The 25,461-nt window shown below is 41.7% G+C and overlaps 2 protein-coding genes across 8 annotated transcripts in view; both read right to left on the bottom strand.

Annotated features, from left to right (window-relative positions):
- ZRSR2 (zinc finger CCCH-type, RNA binding motif and serine/arginine rich 2) overlaps positions 1-16,479 on the bottom strand; it is a 33,502-nt gene extending 17,023 nt beyond the window's left edge. The window contains exons 1-5 of one of the 2 annotated variants that reach the window (XM_054472404.2): positions 15,461-16,479; positions 14,983-15,062; positions 6,067-6,148; positions 2,218-2,326; positions 1,921-2,007 (exon numbers count right to left, since the gene is read on the bottom strand). In XM_054472404.2, the coding sequence (XP_054328379.1) occupies positions 1,921-2,007; positions 2,218-2,326; positions 6,067-6,148; positions 14,983-15,062; positions 15,461-15,501 (399 nt within the window). In that variant the 5' untranslated portion in view covers positions 15,502-16,479. The remainder of the gene's footprint in view (positions 1-1,920; positions 2,008-2,217; positions 2,327-6,066; positions 6,149-14,982; positions 15,063-15,460) is intronic. The other variant, XM_054472403.2, reaches the window with a different exon arrangement.
- Positions 16,480-19,370: 2,891 nt separating this feature from the next.
- The window catches only part of CA5B (carbonic anhydrase 5B), a 47,987-nt gene continuing 41,896 nt past the window's right edge, over positions 19,371-25,461 (bottom strand). For all 6 annotated transcript variants that reach the window (XM_054471317.2, XM_054471315.2, XM_063660605.1 and 3 more), the window contains one exon: positions 19,371-23,512. In XM_054471317.2, the coding sequence (XP_054327292.1) occupies positions 23,333-23,512 (180 nt within the window). In that variant the 3' untranslated portion in view covers positions 19,371-23,332. The remainder of the gene's footprint in view (positions 23,513-25,461) is intronic.

Genomic DNA, 25,461 nt, shown 5'->3' with positions numbered 1-25,461 from the left:
CAGGTTCCCTGGCCTTTTTTCAGCCTTCAAGCTTCAGGCTTCTTCTCGCTGAGATCTCTCCACTCAGGTGTCAGCTCAAACATCACCTCCTCAGAAATTTCCTTGAGCAGGCAATCTATAGAAGCACAACTCTATTCTCATTACTCTATCACATCACTCGGCTTTATTTATTTTCTTTTTTTTTTTTTTGAGACGAAGTCTAGCTCTGTCGCCCAGGTTGGAGTGCAGTGGCTCAAGCTTGGCTCACTGAAACCTCCACCTCCCGGGTTCAAGCGATTCTTCTGCCTCAGCCTCCTGAGTAGCTGGGACTACAGGCGCCCATCACCACACCCGGCTAATTTTTTGTATTTTTAGTACAGACGGGGTTTCACCATGTTGACCAGGCTGGTCTCGAACTCCTGACCTCGTGATCTGCTCGCCTTAGCCTCCCAAAGTGCTGGGATTACAGGCGTGAGCCACCAGGCCTGGCCTGCTTTATTTCTTTATAGCACTTAATATGATCATATTTTGAATGATCTGTTTTGCTTATCATCTCACACTCCCATATAAAAAAGTAGCTCAATGAGAGCAAAGACTGTGTCTTTCACTGCTCTGTCTCTGTCCGCTAGCGAAGTGTCTAGCATACAGCAGGAACACATACTGCCGATTCTTTTTTATAAGCTTAGAATCTATTTCATTTCCCTCATTTCTCCTTAATGTCTCACAGATTTCCTCTGAAACAAAAGCATTTAAAAGAGGCCTTAGCTGTTACTGAATTCCTGAAAGACCTCAGTTGAGGAACACTCTACTGCTAAAATGGGAATTAATTCCTCTCTATAAAAAAATGACAAGCTCCAAACAATTTTTCTGCCCCCTAAAAACCTAGCATGATCTTGCCTCATCTGGAAAGAAGTGCTCAAATAAAGGTGTTTAAAATCTGCATTGGAATTAACTGATGGCCTAAGATACAAAAAAAAAAGATCGTGGAGCCTGCTTCTGCCCCATATTGACTACAATGAAGACACATGCATTTTTTCCAATTATAAGCTGATTATCCAATTTTATGCTATTTAAATTTAGCTGTATTACAGAAAAGACAAATCCTGATGAATCAGTCAAGGGAAGATGAGCTGTGATACCTCTGAAATAAATATACTGTCAAGGAATAGCAGCAAAACATACCAAATCAATCCTTAAAAAAGAATCCTGGAAGATAGAGAAGATACATACACACACATGCCTCACAGATTTTTTTTTTTCTAATGAGCAACTGTGTGTTAGCTACAATTGTCTTCATAGTCTAAGTGGAAGAGGAAGTCAAGATTTAATACAAATAACAAAAACTGTTTCCTAGTTCCTCAATATTTGAGCTCCTGATTTCTTTAAATCCTCTAATTCTTGCTGACATGTCGTAAGCAGTTCTCTTATGACCTAAATAAATGTGGAAACAAAACAAAGTATTATTCTCTAAAGAAGTCAACTCATATACAGCAGAACCTCAGAAAAACATAACTTGCTATAAAGCAAGGGCCAGCTGCCTGTTTTGTAAATAAAGCTTTCCTGGAACACAGCCATACCCATTCATCTACATATTATCGATGGCTGCTTTCAGCGTACATTGGCAGAGTTGGATGTTTGCCACAGAGACCAAACCATAAAGCCTAAAATATTTACCATCTGGCCCTTTACAACATTTGCCAATGCCCAGTATAAAGGGTAAATAGGGTGAAGCTGAAGAAAACTTTAAGGAATCTGCCACTGCATGGACCCGAAGAGGAGCATCAGAAGGGAACTCTGGTGTTATGTCTAGACTGAAATATGATTCTTTCCAAACAAACAAATGAAATGACAAGAAAAAAGAAAAATAAAAACCCAAACTCTCACATGCCTACTGCTTATTCTTCAAACTCATCACACAGCACATCCCATGACAGGAATCACCTCTTTTTCTTTCTTCTCCTGTCGTTTCTGCTCCTCCTCTTCTCTCTCTTTCCTCTGCTGTTCTTCCCATTGTTCCTTTAACTTTCTCTTTAAAGGGGAAGAAAAAGTAACTTTGTTTCAGACACTTTTTAAAAACATTTCACATACAGGGCACATATATGAAAAACCTAAAACCCTGGTAAACTGAATAAGATGAGTTTTTTTGCTTTTTTTTAAGTTCAAGATAGGCAACTCTTCATGAGAGTTATTCTGGTGAAGTAATCAGTTTGTTCACTAGTTACATGATTCCTACCGTACCTCTTGTTCTTCCTGCCGTTTTTTAGCCGCCTCTTCCTTTTCCTTCTTTATTCTGAATTCTTCTTGTGCCTTCTGCTCTCTTAGCAACCACTCCTCATGTAATCTTTGCCTATCAGTATAATGATGTAATCAGATAAAAGAAATGGGCATTAATCCACAAATACACACACACATGAGAGCAAAATGACACATTTTGGGACTGATTCAAATATCACGAAAGCTATTTTCTATTAAAGCAGTCAAGTGGGTGTAAGAGAACGAGAAGAGTAGAGCTTTTGGAAAAGCACCATGTGTCAGCAACTATCTTCCTAATGGGTAATAACTTAAAATCCCTCTTACATTTCATAGGTATATATGGCTGTGACATACTTTACAGAAAAAAAGGACACTATGACTTTCCCTCTAGACTGATCACAGTGACGTTTAGGTGACAATAAAATGGGTAGCAAGTTTCAAAGCAGCATCTACCTTTTCATATTCAGAAAGCATTTCCCTTCCTATTCTATGCATTTATTTTTATTTATTTATGTTTTTTGAGACAGAGTATTGCTCTGTTGCCCAGGCTGGAGTGCAGTGGCGTGATCTTGGTTCACTGCAACCTCTGCCTCCCAGGTTCAAGTGATTCTCCTGCCTCAGCCTCCCGAGTAGCTGGGATTACAGGTGCCCACCGCCACGCAAGGCTAATTTTTGTATTTTTAGTACAGACAGCGTTTCACCATGTTGGCCAGGCTGGTCTCGAACTCCTGACCTCAAGTGATCCACCTGCCTCAGCCTCCCAAAGTGCTGGGATTACATGTGTGAGCCACTGCACCCAGCCCCTATTCTTAAAAGTAGCAATTCCATGATGGCAGCACGCTGAAAACCCGGTATCCTCTGCCATAAAACTTTGGACTACTACTCCACACAGTTAAGAGACTCCTGTGGTTTGCCTCCAAACACCTAAACTGCCAAAAGAAGGAAAATAAAAGTACATTGTGATCATGTTTTTAAAATAAAGCTACAGGTTTTAAGAAATGGAGTTATAAAAATAAATTAGCGAGGACCGGGTGCAATGGCTCACACCTATAATCCCAGCACTTTGGGAGGCTGAGGCGGGCGGATCACCTGAGGTCAGGAATTTGAGACCAGCCTGGCCAACATGGTGAACCCCATCTCTACTAAAAATACAAAAATTAGCCAGGCATGGTGGCAGCCGCCTGTAATCCCAGCTACTTGGGAGGCTGAGGCAGGAGAATCGCTTGACTCTGGGAGGCAGAGGTTGCAACGAGCCGAGATCATGCCACTGCACTCCAGCCTGGGTGACAGAGCGAGACTTCGTCTCAAAAAATGAAAAAATAAAAATAAATTAGTGAGTGTCTAGTCTATTTTTTATATGACCAATTATAATGAGTGGTATTACCTTAAAGTGGCAAGTGTCTCAGACATCTAATATCACAAATTTCTAATATAAAGAGGAGGTTAGATTTCCAAAGTCTACTTGCCAATTAGGTGTGTAGAACCCCAAATTCATTCTTCCACTGAATTTATAAAAGGGAAATGAAATATGAGAAACTGTTCTATATTACTTCAGCAGTATTAGGAGTTCAGTAAAGTTTTATGTCTAGTCTGGGGACCTAACCACAATTTTAAATAAAATATATTACATTTCCAAATACAGATTCCAGGAACACATCTTTTAGCCATGGCAGAGGCTGGCACACTGCATATATCAGTGTTCCTATGCCATGTGTGAGGGTACCATATAGATGTTTCAGTGTGCACAACTCTGATTTACAAATCTTTTGAAAAACATATAATTGTATATAACTGAACCAAATGCTATATAAATTAAGACCACAAGAAAGTAAAATGTTAAAAATTTTAAAATTTAATAACTTGAATATACATCTGCTTTGAAATAGGACATAAAGTCATACAGTATTTTTACATAATTTTCTTGCTTTTCAACAATAGTATGCAACTCAAAGAAATAAAGCTCTAAGGAGCACAAAGATACATGTATGTGATTTAAAAGAAGCATTTCAAATAAACAGGAAAAAAATTACTCTCTTATTTCATACCATATCTATTGTCTTCATCATAACAGAAATCTATAAGAATAAGAACTAGAGCTATCACAGTACCTCTTATCTGCTGACACTGTGTTAATCTATCACCTCATTTAATCTTCACAATTCTGTGAGGTGGATACTATGATTGACTTTATCTCCATATTAAAGACAAGGAAATAGAAGCTTAGAGACATTAAGAAATTTCGGCTGAGCGCGGTGGCTCACACCTGTAATCTCAACACTTTGTGAGGCCGAGGCGGGCAGATCATGAGGTCAAGAGATCGAGACCATCCTGGCCAACATGGTGAAACCCCATCTCTACTAAAAGTACAAAAAAAATTAACTGGGTGTGGCGGTGCGCGCCTGTAATCCCGGCTACTCGGGAGGCTGGGGCAGGAGAATCGTGTGAACCTGGGAGGTGGAGGTTGCAGTGAGCCGAGATCACACCACTGCACTCCAGCCTGGTGACAGAATGAGACTCCGTCTCAAACAAAACAAAACAAAAACAAATTTTAAAAAAACATGTATCCCAAAAGAGAAAGGTGTGAGACTTGAGCAATTTACAAATAGGTAATAAAACATATAAAAAGATACCCTACCTAATTCAGAAATGTGCATTTGAAACAGTGAAATATAACTTTTCATTATAGGAGTTTTATAAACTGATAATGCCTAGTATGAGTGAAGGTATGGGGAGATGGGCCTCTACATTCACTGCCAGAAGGGCTGCAAACTGCAAACCAGGAAGCCCTTTCTACCTGGCCATCTACATTTTACGTGGACTTATGATTTGATTCCAACAATCTCATTTTTAGTCATTTTCTTAAGGAAATAATTGGACAATTACCAAGGATATATAAGCATGGATGCTTACTGCAACTTTTTACCTACGAGTAAAAAACCAATATAACCTGAAAGTCCATCAGTAGAGAACTATAAATTACGAATGAATAAACTATGAATAGCAAATAAATTATGCTACATCTGTACAGTGGGTACTGTATTGCCACTGAAATGGTTGAATTAGATCCCTGCATCAGTACTGAAATAAATGCACTATATATTTAGCAAGAAATCAATTTATAGAAAAATATGTATAAATATCATGCCATTATAGAAAGACACATGTAAAGTACATTTACACTTTCTTTTTCTCTTTCTTAACAGTGGCTATCTTTGGGTGTGTTGCAATTATTAAAGCCTTTTCCCTTTTTACATTTGTTAATTTTTTTTTTTTTTTTTCTGTTTTCAAAAACAATTACAGGCCAGGCACAGTGGCTCATGCCTATAATCCCAGCACTTTGGGAGGCTGAGGCAGGCGGATCACTTGATCACAAGAGATCAAGACCACTCTGGCCGACATGGTGAAACCCTGTCTCTACTAAAAATACAAAAATTGGCTGGGTGTGGTGGCGCACACCTGTTGTCCCAGCTACTCGGAAGGCTGAGGCAGGAGAATCGCTTGAACCCGGGAGGCGGAGATTGCAGTGAGCTGAGATCATGCCACTGCACTCCAGCCTTGCAACAGAGCGAGACTCCATCTAAAAAAAAAAAAAAGAAAAAAGAAAAAAAAAACAATTATAAATTAGCAAAAACAGAAGAAAAGTACTTCCATTTAAAAAAAAAATAACATCTAGTTTTAGTCCATCAACTACAGATTTAAATACTTTATACAGGGTATTTTATAAGACCTATTTGGTACAAGATTTTATACAGAAGACTGGTACTGGTTAGTAAAGGTTGATAATATTCCAATAAAATAACTTCATTCACTTTAAGTGTTTCAATTACCACTGACCTCTCTCTTTCCAATAGCTTCTCTTCTTCTAGTTGTTGTTCTTCAATAAAAGTGTCCTCCTCTTCCTCCTTCTGTGAGAGTCCTAGGGAATTTAAATGTTTTATTAAACTGAGTGCTGCAAATCCTTGGTCAAAAATTCAGGAAAAAAATACACGTAATCTTTAATGTTTAAAATTATGGTAAAAATCTTTTTCTTAAACTTTCTAACAAAAAGGTCTCTGATCAACCTTCTGGTACAACACAAGCATCAAAAAGGACAATAGGGGTGGCAGATAGCATATTACATTTAAAAATTAATCAATGGTTCCACAATTATACTTAAAAAGGAAATTAGCTTGGCATGGTGGCAGGCACCTGTAATCCCAGCTACTCGGGAAGCTGAGGCAGGAGAATCACTTGAACCCAGGAGGTGGAGGTTTCAGTGAGCCAAGATCGTGCCATTGCACTGCAGCCTGGGCGACAAGAGCAAAACTCCATCTCAAAAAAAAAAAAAAAAAAAAAAAAAGGTGGTGGGGGTGTGGAAAGGAACATCCATCTTCACAGAAGAATGGCAACTAAAAAATGGAGAAAAACTTAAGTAGAAAAATCATCACTTTTGCAACCCCCACCGTAAAAATTTAGACAAAGACATTAAAAACATCGAATGAAAGCTTGCTGGGAAGAGTATATTCACACTATCTCAACATATCACTCCAGACATGAGGACTAATTAGAAAAGAAAAAAAAAATGTAATGCTTTCCAATGGAGCGATCTGGGTGGGTAACACTTTTTTTTTTTTTTTTTTTTGAGACAGAGTCTTGCTCTGTCACCAGGCTGGAGTGCAATGGCGCAATCTTGGCTCACTGCAACCTCCACCTCCTGGGTTCAAGCAATTCTCCTGCCTCAGCTTCCCAAGTAGCTGGGACTACAGGCGCACACCACCATGCCCAGTTAATTTTTGTATTTTTAGTGGAGACGGGGTTTCACCACGTTGGCCAGGGTGGTCTCAATCTCCTGACCTCGTGATCCACCTGCCTCGGCCTCCCAAAGTGCTGGGATTACAGGCATGAGCCACCATGCCCGGCCCTGGGTGGGTAACACCTTAACCACAGTTAGCATCACCGGGAGTGCAACAACCTGACGTGATAGGTCTCATGATGCATGCAATAAGAAGTTTACAACATCTGCTCTGTAATCCTTTGTTCTAAAGAGTGTTGTTACCTGAAGTTAATCATGAGAAGATAGAACAATCCAGAATACAGGGCATTCCACAAGATAACTGGCTTGAGTTTTTCAAAACAATCAGTTCTGTTTTGGGGAAGTTTAAATATGGCCTGTATATGATACCACTGAATTACTGCTCATGTACTCAGGTGCAAGTTTGGTATTGTGGTTCTGTGGGAGAATGTCCTTATTCTCAGGAGTTGCAAGCTGAAGCATTTAGGGGTGAGGTGCTGCTATCTGCAACTGCCATCCAAAAGGTTCAGAAAAAATGTTCTATGTATGTATCTCTTTAAATAAAGAGAGAGAAAGAAAGGCCAAACGTTAACAACTGGCAAATCTTGCTGAAGGGTTCATGGATATTTATTGTGCTCTTTTCAACTTTCTGTAGATTAGAACATTTTCCAAATAAAAACATGAAAAAATAACTTTTAATAGAATAGACATTTACATCCTCTCCCATTCAAAATTTGGGAAAAAAATCAGTGAAAGTGGAAGAGAAATGGAAGACTGAAATAATCTTAAAGAAATGTTACAGATGTCTCTCTGTCACATGTGTTGAGTACAGTTCTAACTGAAGGCTCATCCAGTCTTAGATAATTACAATAATTTACTTTTTTTAAGTAAGTAAACTTTACTATTTCAGCAACTGGAATTAAAATGGGCAACAAATGTAGAATAAGTTTTCAATCATATAAAATAGTATCTAATTGTTCAGATAATTAAATGATCTAATAATGTACTTAAAGGGCCAGAGAACCTGGCACAGAGGATATGGCCTGACTACTTGCAGACGTATGCCCATAGATTAGACAGGGCATAGACACAGCTGACACAAATACCTGTTGACTGACTCACTCAACTCCCCATCACCTTGAAACCAAGCTCATATACTCCACAGAAGTGATTGCTAACAGTTCTGGGTACAGCATTTTCCCCACGTGTACAATCAGACATATGCAATACATATAAATACAATACAGTTGACCCTTGCACAACACAGGTTTGAACCACCTTGGTCTATTTAAATACAGATTTTTTTCAGTAAATATACTGGAACATTTAGGGGAGATTTGCAACAATTTGAAAAAAAAAAATAGCAGATAAGTGGCATGGCCTAGAAACACGGAAAAAAATTAAGAAAAAGGTATGTCATGAATGCATAAAATATATGTACATACTAGTCTATTTTATCATTTGCTACCATAAATATAAATCTATTATAAAACATTAATGCAGAGCTGGGCGTGGTGGCTCATGCCTGGAATCCCAGCACTTTGGGAGGCCAAGGCGGGTGGATCACCTGAGGTCAGGAGTTCGAGATCAGCCTGGCCAACATGGTGAACCCCATCTCTACTAAAAATACAAAAAGTAGCCGGGCGTGGTGGCAGCCCCCCGTAATCCCAGCTACTCGGGAGGCTGAGGGAGGAGAATCGCTTGAACCCGGAAGGTGGAGGTTGCAGTGAGTCAAGATCGCGCCACTGCACTCCAGCCTGGGAAACAAGAGCAAAACACCGTCTCAAAAAAAAAAAAAAAAAAAGTTAATGCAGATACTGTTAAGCAATATTGTGTTGGCTTGAGCAGCACATATACAGATACTGTTACAATATAAGTTAAGTGTTTTATTGTTCCCTTGCTTAAAGCATTTGAGACAGGCCAGGGAGCGGTGGCTCATGCCTGTAATCCCAGCACTTTGGGAGGCCGAGGTGGACGTATCACTTGAGGTCAGGAGTTCGAGACCAGCCTGGCCAACATGGCGAAACCCCATCTCTACTAAAAATAAAAAAATTAGCCAGGCGTGGTGGTGCACACCTGTAATCCCAGCTACTCAGGAAGCTGAGGCAGGAGAATCGCTTGAACCTGGGAAGCAGTGAGCCGAAATTGCACCACTGCACCCTAGCCTGGGCGAGACTCTGTCTCAAAAAAAAAAAAAAAAGCATTTGAAACAAAATGATCTCTGACTTCATTCCATTGTAAGACAGAGGAAGTTCGGTCTCAAACATTTTTCCTTGAATATTACTATAAAAGTTGTGCTACAACATAATCATTGACAACTTTTTTTAAAGTTAAAATTTATCAAAACTTATATTTATAGACCATATATGGCACATTCACAGTTGAGAAAAATGTAAACAAACATAAATATGCAGTATTAAATCATAACTGCATAAAATTAACTTTAATACAAAACAAGGAAAAAAATGCATCCAATGAGGTACAGAAGGAAGAAAAAAATTAACTGTAGTACACACTGCACTACTGTAATAATTTCATAGCCACCTCCTGTTGCTATTGCAGTGAGCTCAAATATTATGAGTATTCACTTAAAACACCTTGTGACACTACTCATCTCTGCATGAGCAGTTCATCTCTTCAGTAAACTGCGTATGGCAGTAAGAAGTGATCTCTGGAGTATTTTTCATTGTGTTTACTACAAAATGGTAAACCTTGAATAACATCATGAGACTCACACAAAGTGCGACTAGTGATGCTGGAAGTGCTCTCAAGAAGCAGAGAAAAGTCATGATGGCTGGGCGCGGTGGTGCGTGTCTGTAATCCCAGCTACTCTGGAGGCTGAGGCAGGAGAATTGCTTGAACCCGGTAGGCGGAGGTTGCAGTGAGCCGAGTTCATGCCACTGCACTCCAGCCTGGGCGACAGAGCAAGACTCCATCTCAAAAAAAACAAAACAAAACAAAACAAAAAAGAAAATCATTGAGGAGAAAGGATATCTGCCTGAACAGGACGCCCAGCTAATTTTTGTATTTTTAGCAGAGACAGAGTCTCACCATGTTGGCCAGGCTGCTCTCGAAGTCCCGACCTCGTGATCCACCCGCCTTGGCCTCCCAAAGTGCTAGGACTCCAGGCGTGAGCCACCGCGCCTGGCCTGAACAGGTTTTTAATGCAGATGAAAGTATCCTATTCTAGAAAAACACCACAAAGGACATTTAGTAGGAAGAGAGGAAGGCAGCAGGATTGAAAACAAAAAGAGACAGGCTAACTCTACTGTTTCATGAAAACGTAGTGGGGTTTATGATCAGAACTGCCCTTATCTATAAAGCTGCTAACCCCCACCCCCAATCCTTGAAGGGAAAAGATCAGCACCAGCTGCCTGTCTTTTGGTTGTACAACTAGAAGACCTGGACAATGGAAATCCTTTTTTCTGAATTGGTTTCACTGATGCTTTGTCCCTGAAGTCAGGAAGTACCTTGCCAATAAGGAACTGGCTTTTAAAATTCTTTTAATATTGGACAATGCCCCTGGCCACCCAGAACCCCATGAGTTCAACACTGAAGGTGTCAAAATGGTCTACTTGCCCCCAAACAGAATGTTTCTAATTCAGCCTCTAGACCAGGGGGTCGTAAGAACCTCTAAAGCTCATTACACGTGGTACTCTACGGAAAGGAATGTCAATGCTATGGAAGAGAACCCTAACACAGAAAGTATCAAGAAAGTGTGTAAAGATTATACCATTGAAGATGCTATTGTTGTTATAGAAAAAGCCATGAAAATCATCAAGCCCAAAACAAAGTCCTGCTGGAGAAAAAACTGTGTCCAGATATTGTGCATGGCATCACAGGACTTAAGACAGAGCCAATCAAGGAAATCGTGAAAGAGATTGTAAATATGGGGGGAAAAAAAGTGCAGGGGGGTCGGGGTGAAGGGTCTCAAGACATCTTGAAGAAATTCAAGAGCTAACAGACACACCAGAGTAGTTAACAAAAGCCAATTTGATGGGGATGAGTCCTTCCAAACCAGTGCAAGGTGATGAGGAAGAAAACTTAGGTGAAGCAGTGCCAGAAAACAAATTGACACTAGACAATCTGGCAGAAGGGCCAATTATTCAAGACTGCTTTTGACTTCTTTTATGGACCCTTCTAAACTGAAAATTAATGCATTTAAACTAAAGCAAGTGGTGGAAGAATTGGTACTGTATAGAAACATTTTTAGAGAAATGAAAAAGCAAAAATATCAGACAGAAATTATAATGTATTTCTGCAAAGTTACACCAAGTGCCGTCTACCCTCTTGCCTTCCCTTCCACCTCCTTCACCTCTTCCACCTCTGCCACCCAAGACAGCAAGACCAAATCATCCTCTTCCTCCTCGGCCTACTCAACATTAAGACAAGGAGAATGAAGACCTTTATGATGAACCACTTCCATTTAACGAAGGGCAAATATGTTTTCTCCTCCTTGGGATTTTCTTAGTAACATTCTTTTCTCTAGCTTACTTTGTTATAAGAATATGGTATATAATACATATAACATACAAAGTATGTGTTAATCAACTGTTTATGGTATTGGTAAGGCTTAGAGTCAAGAGCGGGCACTTAATAGTAAGTTTTGGGGGAGTGAAAAGTTATATGCAAATTTTCGACTGTGCGGAGGGGCGGGGGGTGGTCAGAGTCCCTAACTCCCACATTGTTCAAGGATCAAATGTATATCCAATGGTATTATACAGGTTGAGCACCCCAAATCCAAAAATCAGAAATATTTTGAGTGACAACAATGCTCAAAGGAAATGTTCATTGGAGCATTTCGAATTTTGGATTTTTGGATTTGGGATGCTGAACTGGTAAATACAATGCAAGCATTTCAGATAAGGGATACTCAACCTGTACATGTAACTGTACACACAGAATCACGTTATAGTTTTGCAACTTGCTTTTAATATCTTAATTTCTGACGAGGTAGCTTTTTTCCAGTTATCTCAAGTAGAACTCGATGCCAAAGAAGCTATCTGTAATTAAGAGCTCGCTATTCCAGAAATCATTTGCCAAGGCACTCCAATCATTTGCCAAGGCACTCTCACAGTAACACTCAACATTCTAGCCTTCTGGGTAATGTCTACCCATCCAACGTGTGCTACAATAAACAGCAGTGTTCCTGGCCGGGCGCAGTGGCTCACGCCTGTAATCCCAGCACTTTGGGAGGCCAAGGCGGGCGGATCACCTGAGATCAGGAGTTCGAGACCAGCCTGGCCAACATGGTGAAACCCCATCTCTACAAAAGTACAAGAATTAGCCGGGCATGATAGTGGGTACCTGTAATCCCAGCTACTCAGGAGGCTGAGGCAGAAGAATCACTTGAACCTGGGAGGCAGAGGTTACAGTGAGCCAAGAGTGTGCCACTGCACTCCAGCCTGGGCGAGAAAGTGGGACTCTGTCTCAAAAAAAAACCAGGAGTGTTCCATAGTCTACAGTATTCATGAAGTACCACTAGGCAAAGAATTGTGAGTTGGAGTGGACAAAACTAGGAGCAGAAGTGCAGAGACAGGTGCTTAGTCTTGGATATGCCATTAGTTACATAATCTTGACAGACCAGTGACCTGGATTTAGTCCATTAAAATGGGCTAAACTACCATGGGACACGACTCGCCTGACTCTCCACAGAGGCTCATTCTGAACACATTTTGCTAAGTAAAAAGGGGAAAAAAAATCAAAACAATACAAATACCAGCTGTTATAGGATTTAGTGCAGGAAAAGAAAAAGACGAAGAAGTTAAAACAAATTTAGAATATATAATATTTAGAATAAAACAGATTAAATGAACAAAGTAAAGTAGCTGAAAATTTCAAGGGGGGAGACAGGAAGTACAATAAGGGCCTCAATAACTCCAACCTACCATGTTTTTCCTTTTATCCCTGATGCTTTGTTCTGCCTCTAGTGGATGAGTTTTCAACTAATAAGCCAGAAATGCTAACACAGGTTGCAGTTAAACACACTGCTCCTTCCATTCTAAATATCCCAGTACTGACACTAAAATAATTACTCGGGAACACCAATGGTAAATAAAACCTCTATGGCTATGTTTCTCAAGGTCCAAGAATCCTAGTTACTTGAGGCCATGGTCTCTGGATTAAGAATTGTCTAGGATAATTTCATGAGCATATTCTGGATAATGCGGATGACAATCATTATAATCCAAGTACTACTGTGTGATTTCAGTGCTCTCATCTGGATTTATAACTACCACATAATTTTATAACTAAGTCCTAATTTTATTGCATTAAGCAGGTAGATTTAATACATAAATGTTAGGTTTTGCCATGTGAAGATCAAATGACCAGCTGTACAAATAAAGGTTCTACAGTAATTTCATAGAAAAAGTGGTAAATAACCATAAGGCAACATTAGTAGAGGCATTCCAAACTCCCATCAGTGCCATATACATATTGTGAGGCGCATTAGTTTCACATCATCCTAGCATTACCTGATGTAGATTTAAATTTTATAGAATGTGTAATTTCATTTAGTTTTATAATTTATAAATGTATTTTTGTTTGTTTTTTGAGACAGAGTCTTACTCTGTTGCCCAAACTGAAGTGCAGTGGCACGATCTCGGCTCACTGCAACCTCTGCCTCCCAGGTTCAACTGATCCTCTTGCCTCAGCCTCCTGAGCAGCTGCGATTACAGGCACCTGCCACCAAGCCCAGCTAATTTTGTATTTTTAGTAGAGGCAGGGTTTCATCATGTTGGCCAGGCTGGTCTCGAACCCCTGACCTCAGGTGATCCATCTGCCTCGGCTTTCCAAAGTGCTGGGATTTCAGGTATGAGGCACCAGGCGCCCAGCCCATATATTGTTTTATAGTCAAACAATGGCTTCAGGCCAGGCGTGGTGGCTCATGCCTATAATCCCAGCACTTTGGGAGGCCGAGGTGGAAGGATTGCTTGAGGCCAGGAGTTCGAGACTAGCCCAGGCAACATAGTGAAATCCCGTCTCTACAAAAATTTTAAAAATTAGCCAGGTGGGCCAAGGGCGGTAGCTCACGCCTTTAATCCCAGCACTTTGGGAGGCTGAGGTAGGTGGATCACCTGAGGTCAGAAGTTCGAAACCAGCCTGGCCAACATGACGGGTTTCACCCCATCTCTACTAAAAATACAAAAATTAGCCGGGTGCGGTTGCGCGCGCCTATAATCCCAGCTGCTCGGGAGGCTGCAGCAGGAGAACTGCTTGAACCTAGGAGGCGGAGGCTGCAGTGAGCCAAGATCGTGCCATTGCACTCCAGCCTGGGCAACAGAGCGAGACTCTGTCTCAAAAAAAAAAAAAAAAAAGAAAAAAGAAAAGAAAAAAAAGAGAAAATTAGCCAGGTGTGGTGGTGAATGCCTGTAGTCCCAGCTACTTGGGAGGCTGAGGTGGGAGGACTGCTTGAGCCTGGGAGGTGGAGGCTGCTGTGAGCCGTGGTTGTGCCGATGCACTTCCCTCCTGGGCAACAGAACAAGACCCTGTCTCAAAAATAAATAAATGAGCTTCATAACTAGTATTATGTTGATATATATTTGAATAACATAATAATTTGGGTAAACCAAAGGTCTCATATTAGTCAAGTTTGAGAAAAACTTGCAAAACGTCTAATTAATACCTTCAACTCCTGCTGGTTTTACGAAGAAAAATATTCACCGAATACTTACTATGTGTGCAAGGACTGTGCTAGCTGCTGTAATTCATGAAGCTTGCAACTGTAATATTTGATACTTTATAAACAGTTACACAGAATCAGTGGGCGATCATTCACCAAGACTTCCTCTTCCTGCCTTTAGTATGTTAACATTGTTTCTGACATGTGTTTCTAAATAACTACTTGGGGGCAGAAGTCACAGCTATTTTTCCTCCGACACAATATTTGACTTCCTTCTGACACTGGGGCTTCAAGTTAGGGCTGGAGTGGACAGAGCAATTTCACAACACAGAAAACAGGATAAAGAGTCCATTACCTGAGTCTCTCAGTCGAGCAAGTGCCTGCCGACGTTTCTTTCGTTTCTCCTTCTTTAGGGCGGCCCTGTACTTTTTGTGGCTGGAAGATTAAGACATATACACGACGATCAGCGGCTACAATGTAGCGCTGCCCGAGCTCCCCGCTCCTCTGTGCCCAATGAAAGGAAATAGTTCGGGTGCTGAGGAGAGAAACCTTGCTTCCTGTATTTTAATTACAGAACAGGCATCTATCATCGCCTCATCCTCCCACTCCCAGACAGTTCTTCTCCATCCGCCAACCTGATCCTCTCCTCGCTTGCCTGAGCCCACAGCCGCCCGTGCAAGTCCGGGGAGGGCACCAGGGCGCGCACCAGGAAGGAATGGAGCTGCCGCGGTGGCTCACTTAGCTTGGCCCAGCTTCTCTTTTCTTCCTGCCACCACATCCTCCATGCCCACGATCGGCCCACTTGCCTGCTCATCTCCCCGTACGGAGCTTACCTTGGTTTCTCTGGAAACGTCATCTTCTCGGGCGCAGCCATCTTGCCGGCACCACCCCGCCCCTCCAGGTCTAGCAGGAAAGGGCGGGCCTAAGAGCCGAGACGGGCACGCGCAGGCGCGGGTACCGAGCAGCCTCCACTAGCGTGGGACCTGAAACGGAAAGGCGAAGGTACCTTTCGGCGGCTCGTCTTCCAGAACCCTGCTCAAATAAATATCTCCTTCCAGCAAAAATACTCTGGGGCTTTTACCCCGCCCTAGAAGTAATTGTCGCTTCAGCACTTGCCTAGTGCTTTATCACTATCTCCCTCCTCGCCCTAGCAGGACGTGTTGTGGCCAGGAGGTTAAAGTCGTACTCTCCCGCTTTTCTCAGCATCCACTCATGAAGTCACATACCGCACAGAGCTGCTCGCCCGGCTTTATTTCCGACCTGTCCAGGTTCCGCGTCCTTCCGCCGATTCACCTATCAGCGCCTCAGACAAAGCTCCAGACTCCGCTCCCTCCCAGTCACACCTGTTCTGGTCCCTTAAGCAAACCTAACTCCCAGGGCTGCAAAGCTGTTACCTCTGCCCCTGAGGAGTTTACAATCGAGGGGGCAGAGAAGAACCAATACATAATATGATGCAGGCAAAGATGAAGTTTACCTAACATAGTCCACCAAGGGATTCAGGGAGAGCTTTCTTTCTTTTTCCTTTTTTCTTTTTTTTTTTTTCAGTATCACATGCGACTCAACTGCAGTATCAGGGACAGCTTTCTGATGCTAGGAGTTGAGTTTGGAAAGAAGATGCCCTTTACCCAGACGGAGAAGGGTGGGAATGCGGTTACAGTCAGATCAGCATAAGCAAAGGCACTGAAAGGTGAAAGTGGAATATGCTGGGAACAGCAAGAATTTTGGCAGTCGAATTTATTTATTTATTTATTTCTTATATATTAGAGACAGGGTCTTGCTCTTTCACCCAGGCTGGAGTGCAGTGGCGCTATCACGACTCGCTGCAGCTTCGACTTCCTGGGGTCAAGCGATCCTTCCATCTCAGACTCCCGAGTAGCTGGGAATGCAGGCGCTAGCCACCACGCCCGCCCAGCTATCCAATTTAAAGTGCAGTTCGAGGCTGGGTGCAGTGGCTCACGCCTGTAATCTCAGCACTTTGGGAGGCCTAGGCGGGTGGATCACCTGAGGTCAGGAGTTCGTCAGCCTGGCCAACATGGTGAAACCCCATTTCTACTAAAAATACAAAATTAGCCAGGTGTGGTGGCACGTGCCTGTAGTCCCAGCTACTCTGGAGGCTGAAACAGGAGAACTGCTTGAACCCAGGAGGTGGCGGCCGTAGTGAGCCGAGATGGCACCACTGCCCTCCAGCCTGGGCAACAGAGCAAGACTCCGTCTCAAAAAAACAAAACAAAATAAAGTGCAATTCGAGAGTATCAAGGAATACAGTTGTGATGGGCTGGGAGGGCTAGGTTAAGGAGGAGGGCCTGGTGTGCCATGTTAAGACGCTCTGTTTACATTCTGTACAGACAACAGTGAACCGTTGAAAGCTTTTTAAAAAGAGGCTTATTGTGGTTGTGTTTGTGTTTTAGGTAAATCACTCTGCTTTGCAATATAAAGGATTTAAAAGATAAAACTAGAGTATCACAATAATCTAGATGAGAGGTGTTGAGGAATTAAACTGGGGCAATGAGAGTAGGGATTGAAACTAAAAATCATCCCAACTAATAATCAGACTGTAATGTACACATACAAGGCCAGGGACAAGGCCAAGCAAAAAATGTTCCTCACAAGGATGCATTACAGCCGTAAAATGAGTAACAACCTCTATCTTTTGAGTGATTGAATAGCTTCCTTGGCCTACCTTTGTTCCGTTCTCCTCCAAATTAAAGTTTCTGAGATACTCAATTACTAAACTGCCTTGCTTCCCCTAATCCCTCCTTAGAATTACTCAACTGAAGCCCAAACTCTGCATAAAACCTCACCCTAATCTCTCTTATACTGATACACTTGGAGCAACACATATGCCCTTCACCCCCAAGTTGACCTTGTCCAGCTCAGTGCATCGGTTGGCTGTGATCTTGAGTAAATTCCTTAATGTCTACTCCTGTTTTCTCATTTGTAAAAATCAAGATAGTAATAATAGTTCCCATCTCATAACGCTTTTATTGTGAAAACTGAGTAAGATAACCCATGTTATATGCTGATACAGTGCCTAGCAATAGTGAATGCCTCCAAAACTTTAGCTGTTACATCATCATCTCATCACCATCATCATTAGTGTGAAAACTTCCTGACCCCCTCAAGAGGGGGTGAGGCACTGTATGCATTTCCAGTACAAGTATTCCACCTTTTATAACATCTATCATGGTTTACTACACATTGTCACCATTACCTTTCTGCTTCTTGACTAAATCTTAAACTAAACTCTCTAGTTGGAGGTTTGGCAGTTGTATCCTCAAATTAGAGTGCCCTGGATGGCACAGAATGTTGTAGCTATGCAACTCACCAATTTTGCTGGTCCCTGTGATCAGAATTTATGCTGAGAATTGCTGCCCATTCTGAAAGCATCAGTGTTTAAGTTGTTGTAACATTTCTTCTGAATCAGACCAGACTTTCACTTCAGAACAATAATTAACAATTCCTTCTAAGAAATCTCGGCTCACTGCAACCTCCGCCTCCTGGGGTCAAGCGATTCTTCTGCCTCAGCCTCCTGCGTAGCTGGGATTACAGGTGCGTGCCACAACCACCCGGCTAATTTTTGTATTTTTTAGTAGAGACAGGGTTTCACCATATTGGCCAGGCTGTTCTCAAACTCTTGACCTCAGGCAATCTTCCCGCCTCGGCCTCCCAAAATGCTGGGATTACAGGCATGAGCCACCGCACCCAGCCATAGATTTTTTAGTGAGTTAGAAATGAATGTAAATTTCCTTTTATAGGAGTTAGACATTTAAACAATTAACCACTGAATTCATTTTCAGAAATAGGCCTGAATTGCTTGTTAATTTCATTACAGGAAGTAACTCTAAAAGCCAATTCCACTTCCAAACTATTAATTACCATCATTTGAATTTAACAGGGAAAGACGTCTTCCAAGACTTCTTTTGGGTGGATGCTTAGTTTTAGAATAGCCAACTTTACCGTAACCCATGTACAAGACAGTTCTCCAGGTGGCCTTGGACTGACCCAGTTCTCCCTTCTTCCTTGCTTGTAGTTCTTAAGAATAACTGTAGAATGCACTAGGAATGCAATATCCTGATATGGAGGAACTGCCTGAAACAGGTTGGCCTTGTTGTTGTCACTCCTAGGGAATGTAACATCTTGATTTAGGGAGGAACTGTTTGAGACAGCGAGGTTGTGTTCCTCTCTCCCCTGGAAGGAGGATGTACTTTAAAGCTTTGCCCAATGAGTTATGTGGCTCCTATGGTATATAACCCAAGGCAGGCTGTGGTGCAAGTGGGGCACGTACAGTCAAGACTCCATCAGCCCCGCCCTGGGCAGCTTTCTTGAGCCCTGGGAGACTGGCTCACAATGGAGCCAGGGCCTCTTTTGTCCCTTGCTTCCTGTCTGTAAGTAATAAATCTGCTTCATGTAATGTATTGGGTGTGAGTGTGTTCTGTCAAAATGGAATCAGACAGGTTGGTAACCAGTGTACACTGAACCTGCTTGGCACCATGTAGCCCTGGGAAAGAAGAAAGGCGGTCACGGCTTGCCCTATATGGTGATGCCAGCAGACTGTGCACTGTACTGTGCAACAGAAAAAGGTGCACTGAGGAGGATCAGCTGCTTCTTCCCATTGTTGCTTCTTTAGTAAATCTCCTATGAGTTTTTAGTCGCTTTCTAATCTACAAGTTAAAGGATATCTCATTAATTTTACAGACATATACACATACTGTAACAATAGGAAGGAAGTCTTTCACCAACCACTAATATCGTAAAGAAAGGGTTGTATTGATCTAGTATTATTTAATGAAGATGGACAGCAATTTTAATACAATCTTCTTTTCCAAGACCTTTGACAGACCTTAGGCCCATTTTCCACCTTTATGTCTAGTAAAGTACAAGTAAAACACTTCTGAGGGCATAAAAAACACAAGCTTCTTGTTAAGGTGTATCAGTAGCCAGGGAAATCCGCTGTGCCCCTTTGAGGGTCATCTAACTAAGGCATGGAGAGAGAAACTGCCTCAAGCCAGTTTCTATCACCTCTGCAGGGAAGCTGGCCATGCAAACCAGGACATGGTTCAAAGTGAAAAAGAATGTGGTTAATAATCATGCCAGAACACCCGGTATAAGATGTAAGGGCAAGTCAGGCATTCTGTACATTGCTTCTCCCTTCAATTTGGAAAACTCACTGCAGTAGGGTTTTGACTTATCGTTTCACAAGACAGCTAGGAAGGCCAGGCGCGGTGGCTCATGCCTGTAATCCCAGCACTTTGGGAGGCCAAGACGGGTGGATCACGAGGTCAGATCGAGACCATCCTGGCTAACACAGTGAAACCCTGTCTCTACTTAAAATACAAAAAATAACCGGGCGTGGTGGCGGGCGCCTGTAGTCCCAGCTACTCGGGAGGCTGAGGCAGGAGAATGGCGTGAACCCGGGAGGCGGAGCTTGCACTGAGCCAAGATCGCGCCACTGCACTTCAGCCCAGGCGACAGCGAGACTCTGTCTCAAAAAAATAAAAAAATAAAAAAAAAAATAAAAAACAAGACAGCTAGGAGGAAAGCCTGTGTGCTCTGGAAAATGCATATCTTGTGTGTTTACCCTTTTAAAGGTAACTATACTTTGAAACAGATGAACTGCAGAAAGTTAACAAAGACTTCTTTTTTTTTTACCGTGTTTACCTTTCTAAGAATTCTATGCATTTCCTAGGGCATACATGCAAAAGCCTTCACATTTCCCCCTTTTTAAAAGAGATATTTCTCAAACTTATATGTATACAGTTCAGTAGTGTTAAGTACAATCACACTTGTTTTGCAACAGATCTCTAGAATTCTTGCAACACAAGCTCTGTACCCACTAAATACAAATTCACCCTCTCCCCTTCCCCCAACCCTTGGCAACCACTTTTCTACTTTCTACTGTACGATTTTGACTACTTTGGATACTTCACATGGAGGAATCATACAGCATTTGTTCTTTTGTGGCTGGCTTATTTCACTTGGCATAATGCCTTCAAGGTTCATCCACATTGTACATTTGACAGGATTTCCTTCTTTTTAAAGGCTGAATAATATTCCATTGAATGTATATACCACATTTCCTTTATCTATTCATCTGTTGATGGACATTTGGGATGCTTCCAGAACCTCTTGGCTATTGTGAATAATGCTGCTATGAACATGGGTGTACAAATATCTCTTTGAGATCCCGCTTTGGTGGTAATTCTTATGGTAATTCTGTTTTCAGTTATTTGGGAAACCTGTGTACTGTTTTCCGTAATGACTGCACCGTTTTACATTACCACCAACAGTGCACAAGTGTTTCAACTTCTCTGCATCCTCCCCAATACTTGTTATTTTTTTGTTCTTCTGATAGTGGCCATCATGATGGGCATGAGACGATATCTCATTGTGGTTTTGCTTTGCATTTCCCTAATAATTAGCAATGTTGAGCATATTTTCATGTTCTTATTGGTCAATTGTATAACTTCTTTGGAGAAATGTCTGTGCAAGTCCTTTGCCCATTTTTAAAAAATTGAGTTATTTGGTTTTCTTGTTGTTGAATTATAGAAGTTCCTCATATATTCTGGATTTGGGCTCCTTATAAGATATATGATTTGCAATTATTTTCTCTCATTCTAGAGCTTGCCTTTTCACTTTGTTGATTGCTTCCTTTGACACACAGACATTTTTAAGTTTGATGTAGTCCTGTTTCCTTCCTAACCATCTTTAAGTATATAGTTCAGTAGTGTTAAGTATATTCATCCAACCCTATCTTGCAGACCAGATGACAAACATATTCATGAAAGAAATACTACCAGTCATTGATGCAACACTGAGTCTGAACATAGGCTTAGAGGCATTCGGAAACATTCCAAGATATTTATAAGCAAGAGCCACAGGAGCATGAATTCCTCAGAATATGTAGAATTATCTAGATTTTAGCCTATCTGACAAGTTTCTCTCCCTATTACCATAACAAAAGTCTTTTAAACCACTGTATAAACTGAGATATTTAAGTTAATCACCTGCCTTGCAAAGAACCTTGACTAATGAGTAAATAAAGTTCAGACAGTTGTAAAGGGAAGACAGGATAGCTCTTTCACTGTAGAAAACATTATCATTATATACTATGTAACAGTGTGCAAATAATACAAAATAATATTATAAACTATAGGCTATTAGATTACTAGTCCTTTGAAAAATATTTCTGGAAGGCCGGGCACAGTGGCTCATGCCTGTCATCCCAGCACTTTGGGAGGCCAAGGCGGGTGGATCACCTGAGGTCAGGAGTTCAAGACCAGCCTGGCCAACATAGTGAAACCCCATCTCTACTAAAAATACAAAAATTAGCTGGGCATGGTGGCATGCGCCTGTAGTCCCAGCTACTCAGGAAGCTGAGGCAGGAGAAGCGCTTAAACCTGGGAGGCAGAGGTTGCAGTGAGCCAAGATAGTGCCACTGCACTCCAGCCTGGGGGACAGAGCGAGACTCCATCTCAAAAAAAAAAAAAAAAAAAAAATTTCTGGAAATGTACAATGAAAGAATTCTAAGTTCTAGGCACTTTAAGCATTTTTTCTTTTCTTTACCTTTTTTTTTTTTTTATTAGACACAGAGTCTCACTCTGTTGCCCAGGCTGGAGTGCAGTGGTGTGATCTTGGCTCACTGCAACCACCGCCTCCTGGGTTCAAGCGATTCTCCAGCCTCAGCTTCCCGAGTAGCTGGCATTACAGGTGCTCACCACCATGCCTGGCTAATTTTTTATTTGTAGTAGTGACAGGGTTTCATCATGTTGGCCAGGCTGGTCTCAAACTCCTGACCTCAAGTGAACTACCCGCCTCAGCCTCCCAAAGTGCTGGGATTACAGGTGTGAGCCACTGCGCCCGGCCAGGCATTTTCTTTAAAATGTTCTGCATATATTTCCTATATGATCAGACCTTTAAGTAAAATATCTGATCTTCGGAAATGCAAAGGGATTTCTGGGTATAGGAAAAGTCTTGTTTTCTTATAATTACAAAATATATTTTCTACATCATAAACTGATAGTAAGTAAGCGTATCATGTCCTTGTAACAACTAAACACTGGGGCAAATGTACTGATTGATAAGCCCTTATGAAAGAATACACATTCATGTTATAAAATAAAATACATCTAAAACCATGGCCAATATTCAGCCACGAAGTACCAGTCTGGGCCCATAGGCTGTTTCTGCAAGGCCTGAGTTCTGGTCAGTGTCTGTGCCTTACCACATGTTAAAAATTTTGATTATAATCCCTACGTATAGTGCTATAGAACCACTAATGGATAAACATAAAAAGATAGCTCAAAAATGTCAGACATAAAAAGATATTACAAGCTGGGCCAGGCGGCCAGCACCTGTAGCCCCAGCTACTCCAGAGGCTAAGGCAGGAGGACTGCTTGAACCTAGGAGTTCAAGGCTGCAGTGAGCTATCATTGGGCCACTGCACTCTAGCCTGGGCAACAGAGCAAGACCTAGTCTCTTAAAGAAAAAAAAAAGGCATTACAATTACCAACAGGTATCTGTAAGAGAAACTTGTGTCTCTTGCTGGTACCGAATAGCCTTCCTCAAAGACTGATGAAGCACTCTCATGCTAAGAAATGCACATCTGTAAATATCAAATGCAGGCACTTAGAATAGTCTAGTTAACAATTTTTAGTAAGCTAGTATATATTAAAGCAAAAGCAAAATAATGCCTAGATATGAATGTTTTAGGGGGTTGCTTGGCTGGTCGCCGGCTTGGGTTTCGCTTGTACATTCAGCACATAATCATGCCGGAAGGATGAACGAACAGTGCGATTCATCAGTGGCTGAAGGGGGCGGAAGTTGTCCACCATTCTTTTCTCTTTCTCCCCTTCGGAAGTGAAAAGCAGGGTCCGAAATTGCTCAAGCTAGAAATAGAACCAGAAAGCATAAATAATTTCAATAGAAAACTCGCTTTACCTCGTGAATAAATTACTTTCAGTTTTACAATTCTGAGCATTCGTTGCAAATTAGATACAGAAGGAGAAGTTGTTTCTGGGTAAGAATGCCTTCACCACTTGACAGGGAATAAAATGCCTAGTGGTGGTGGTGATCCTGATGGTGGTCCTGTGGGGAGGAGAGCAGCAAGAGGTGGTGAAACCAAGAGGGCACTTGGGATCCAAAGACTGGGGGCAAAGGCCCTGTCCCCACATATTATCCATTTACCAAGGATGAGTTAATTCATCTCTTTCATTCTCAAGAACTTCCTCTTTAAATGAGCAAAACAGCCAGCTTACAGAATGAGAAAGGAAAGGCCTGATGCATATACTAACAACACCAAAAAAAGTGGGTTTATAAAACAATTTAACTGAATCATGAACATAAAATAAGTATTACTGATTGCTCACTCCACCTGGGTATTGTGGGCAAAGCCATGCATATAAATGTCTTTTTTTTTTTTCCTTTTCTTTCTTTCTTTTTTTTTTTTTTTTTTTTTTTAAGACAAAGTCTTACTCTGTCACCCACCCAGGCTAGAATGCAGTGGTGTGATCATGATTCACTGCAGGCTCAACCTCTGGGACTCAGGTGATCTCCCACCTCAGCCTCCCAAGTAGCTGGGATTATAGGCACATGCTGCCACACCCAGCTAATTTTTTAATTTTCTGTAGAGACAGGGTCTTGCTATGTTCAGTCCAGGCTGGTCTTGAACTCCTGGCCTCAAGTGATCCTCCCAACTAGGTCTCCCAAAGTGCTGGGATTACAGGTGTGAGCTACCACACAGGGCTGCATGTAGGTGTCTTAACTGGAGACAGGATGCTCTATGCCGGTGCTGTCCAATAGAACTTTCTGCAATGACGGAAATGTCCTCTGCACGGTCCATTACAGTAGTCACAAGCCACATGTGGCTACTGGGCACTTGAAACGTGGCCAGTGTAACTGAGGAACTGAATTTTACTTTTAATGTATTTATATTTAAATGTAAATGGTTACATGTGTCCAGTGGTTACAATATTAGACAATACAACTCAATGCAAAAGGAGCAACCCAGAATATCAACGGCTTGTTCTCTGATGTGGCTGCAGTATCAACCAGTAGCCCCTTGGTTTCAGACCCAATTGTGTTATGAAATACTTTACTTAGGCCGGGCATGGTGGCCTACATTTGTAATCCCAGCACTTTGGGAGGCCGAGGCAGGTGGATCACCTGAGGTCAGAAGTTCGAGACCAGCCTGACCAACATGGTGAAACCCTGTCTCTACTAAAATTACAAAATTAGCTGGGCATGGTGGCGCATGCCTGTAATCCCAGCTACTGAGCCCAGGAGGTGGAGGTTGCAGTGAGCCAAGATTGCGCCACTGGACTCTCACCTGGGCAACGAGAGTGAAACTCCATGTCAAAAAAAAAAAAAAAAAAAAAAAGGAAATACTTTACTTCAGGCCAGCAGGAAAATCCATTCACATTTCCCCTCATTCAATCTGCCTCATTGTAACAACTGAGAAGACAGCCTGGGGCACAGCAGACAAGCAAGCGAAGAGTCATTTGCAACAAAGACTTCAGGGCAAATAGAGCTGAAGAGGCAGAACTAGGACTGAAAGCAAGCAATGAACGTATCACACAGCGGCTATACATGCAAATTACACAAAAGCCCTCACTAATTAGAAAGCTGTATAAGTAGTTAATGTGTCTTCTTATTCAGCTAATTGCAGAAGATTAGAAATAGTCTAAGTTTCAAAGATAAATGACATCTGATCTATGAAATGAACTAGTATATAGTCCTTAAAAATAATACTGAATATGTTCATTATCTATAAAATGTTCCATGCAGCTGGGTGGGGTGGCTCACACTTGTAATCCCAGCACTTTGGGAGGCCGAGGCG

Source organism: Pongo pygmaeus, chromosome X (assembly GCF_028885625.2).
Source record: "Pongo pygmaeus isolate AG05252 chromosome X, NHGRI_mPonPyg2-v2.0_pri, whole genome shotgun sequence".
Taxonomy (NCBI): domain Eukaryota; kingdom Metazoa; phylum Chordata; class Mammalia; order Primates; family Hominidae; genus Pongo; species Pongo pygmaeus.
This window is presented reverse-complemented; position numbering and strand designations above follow the sequence as displayed.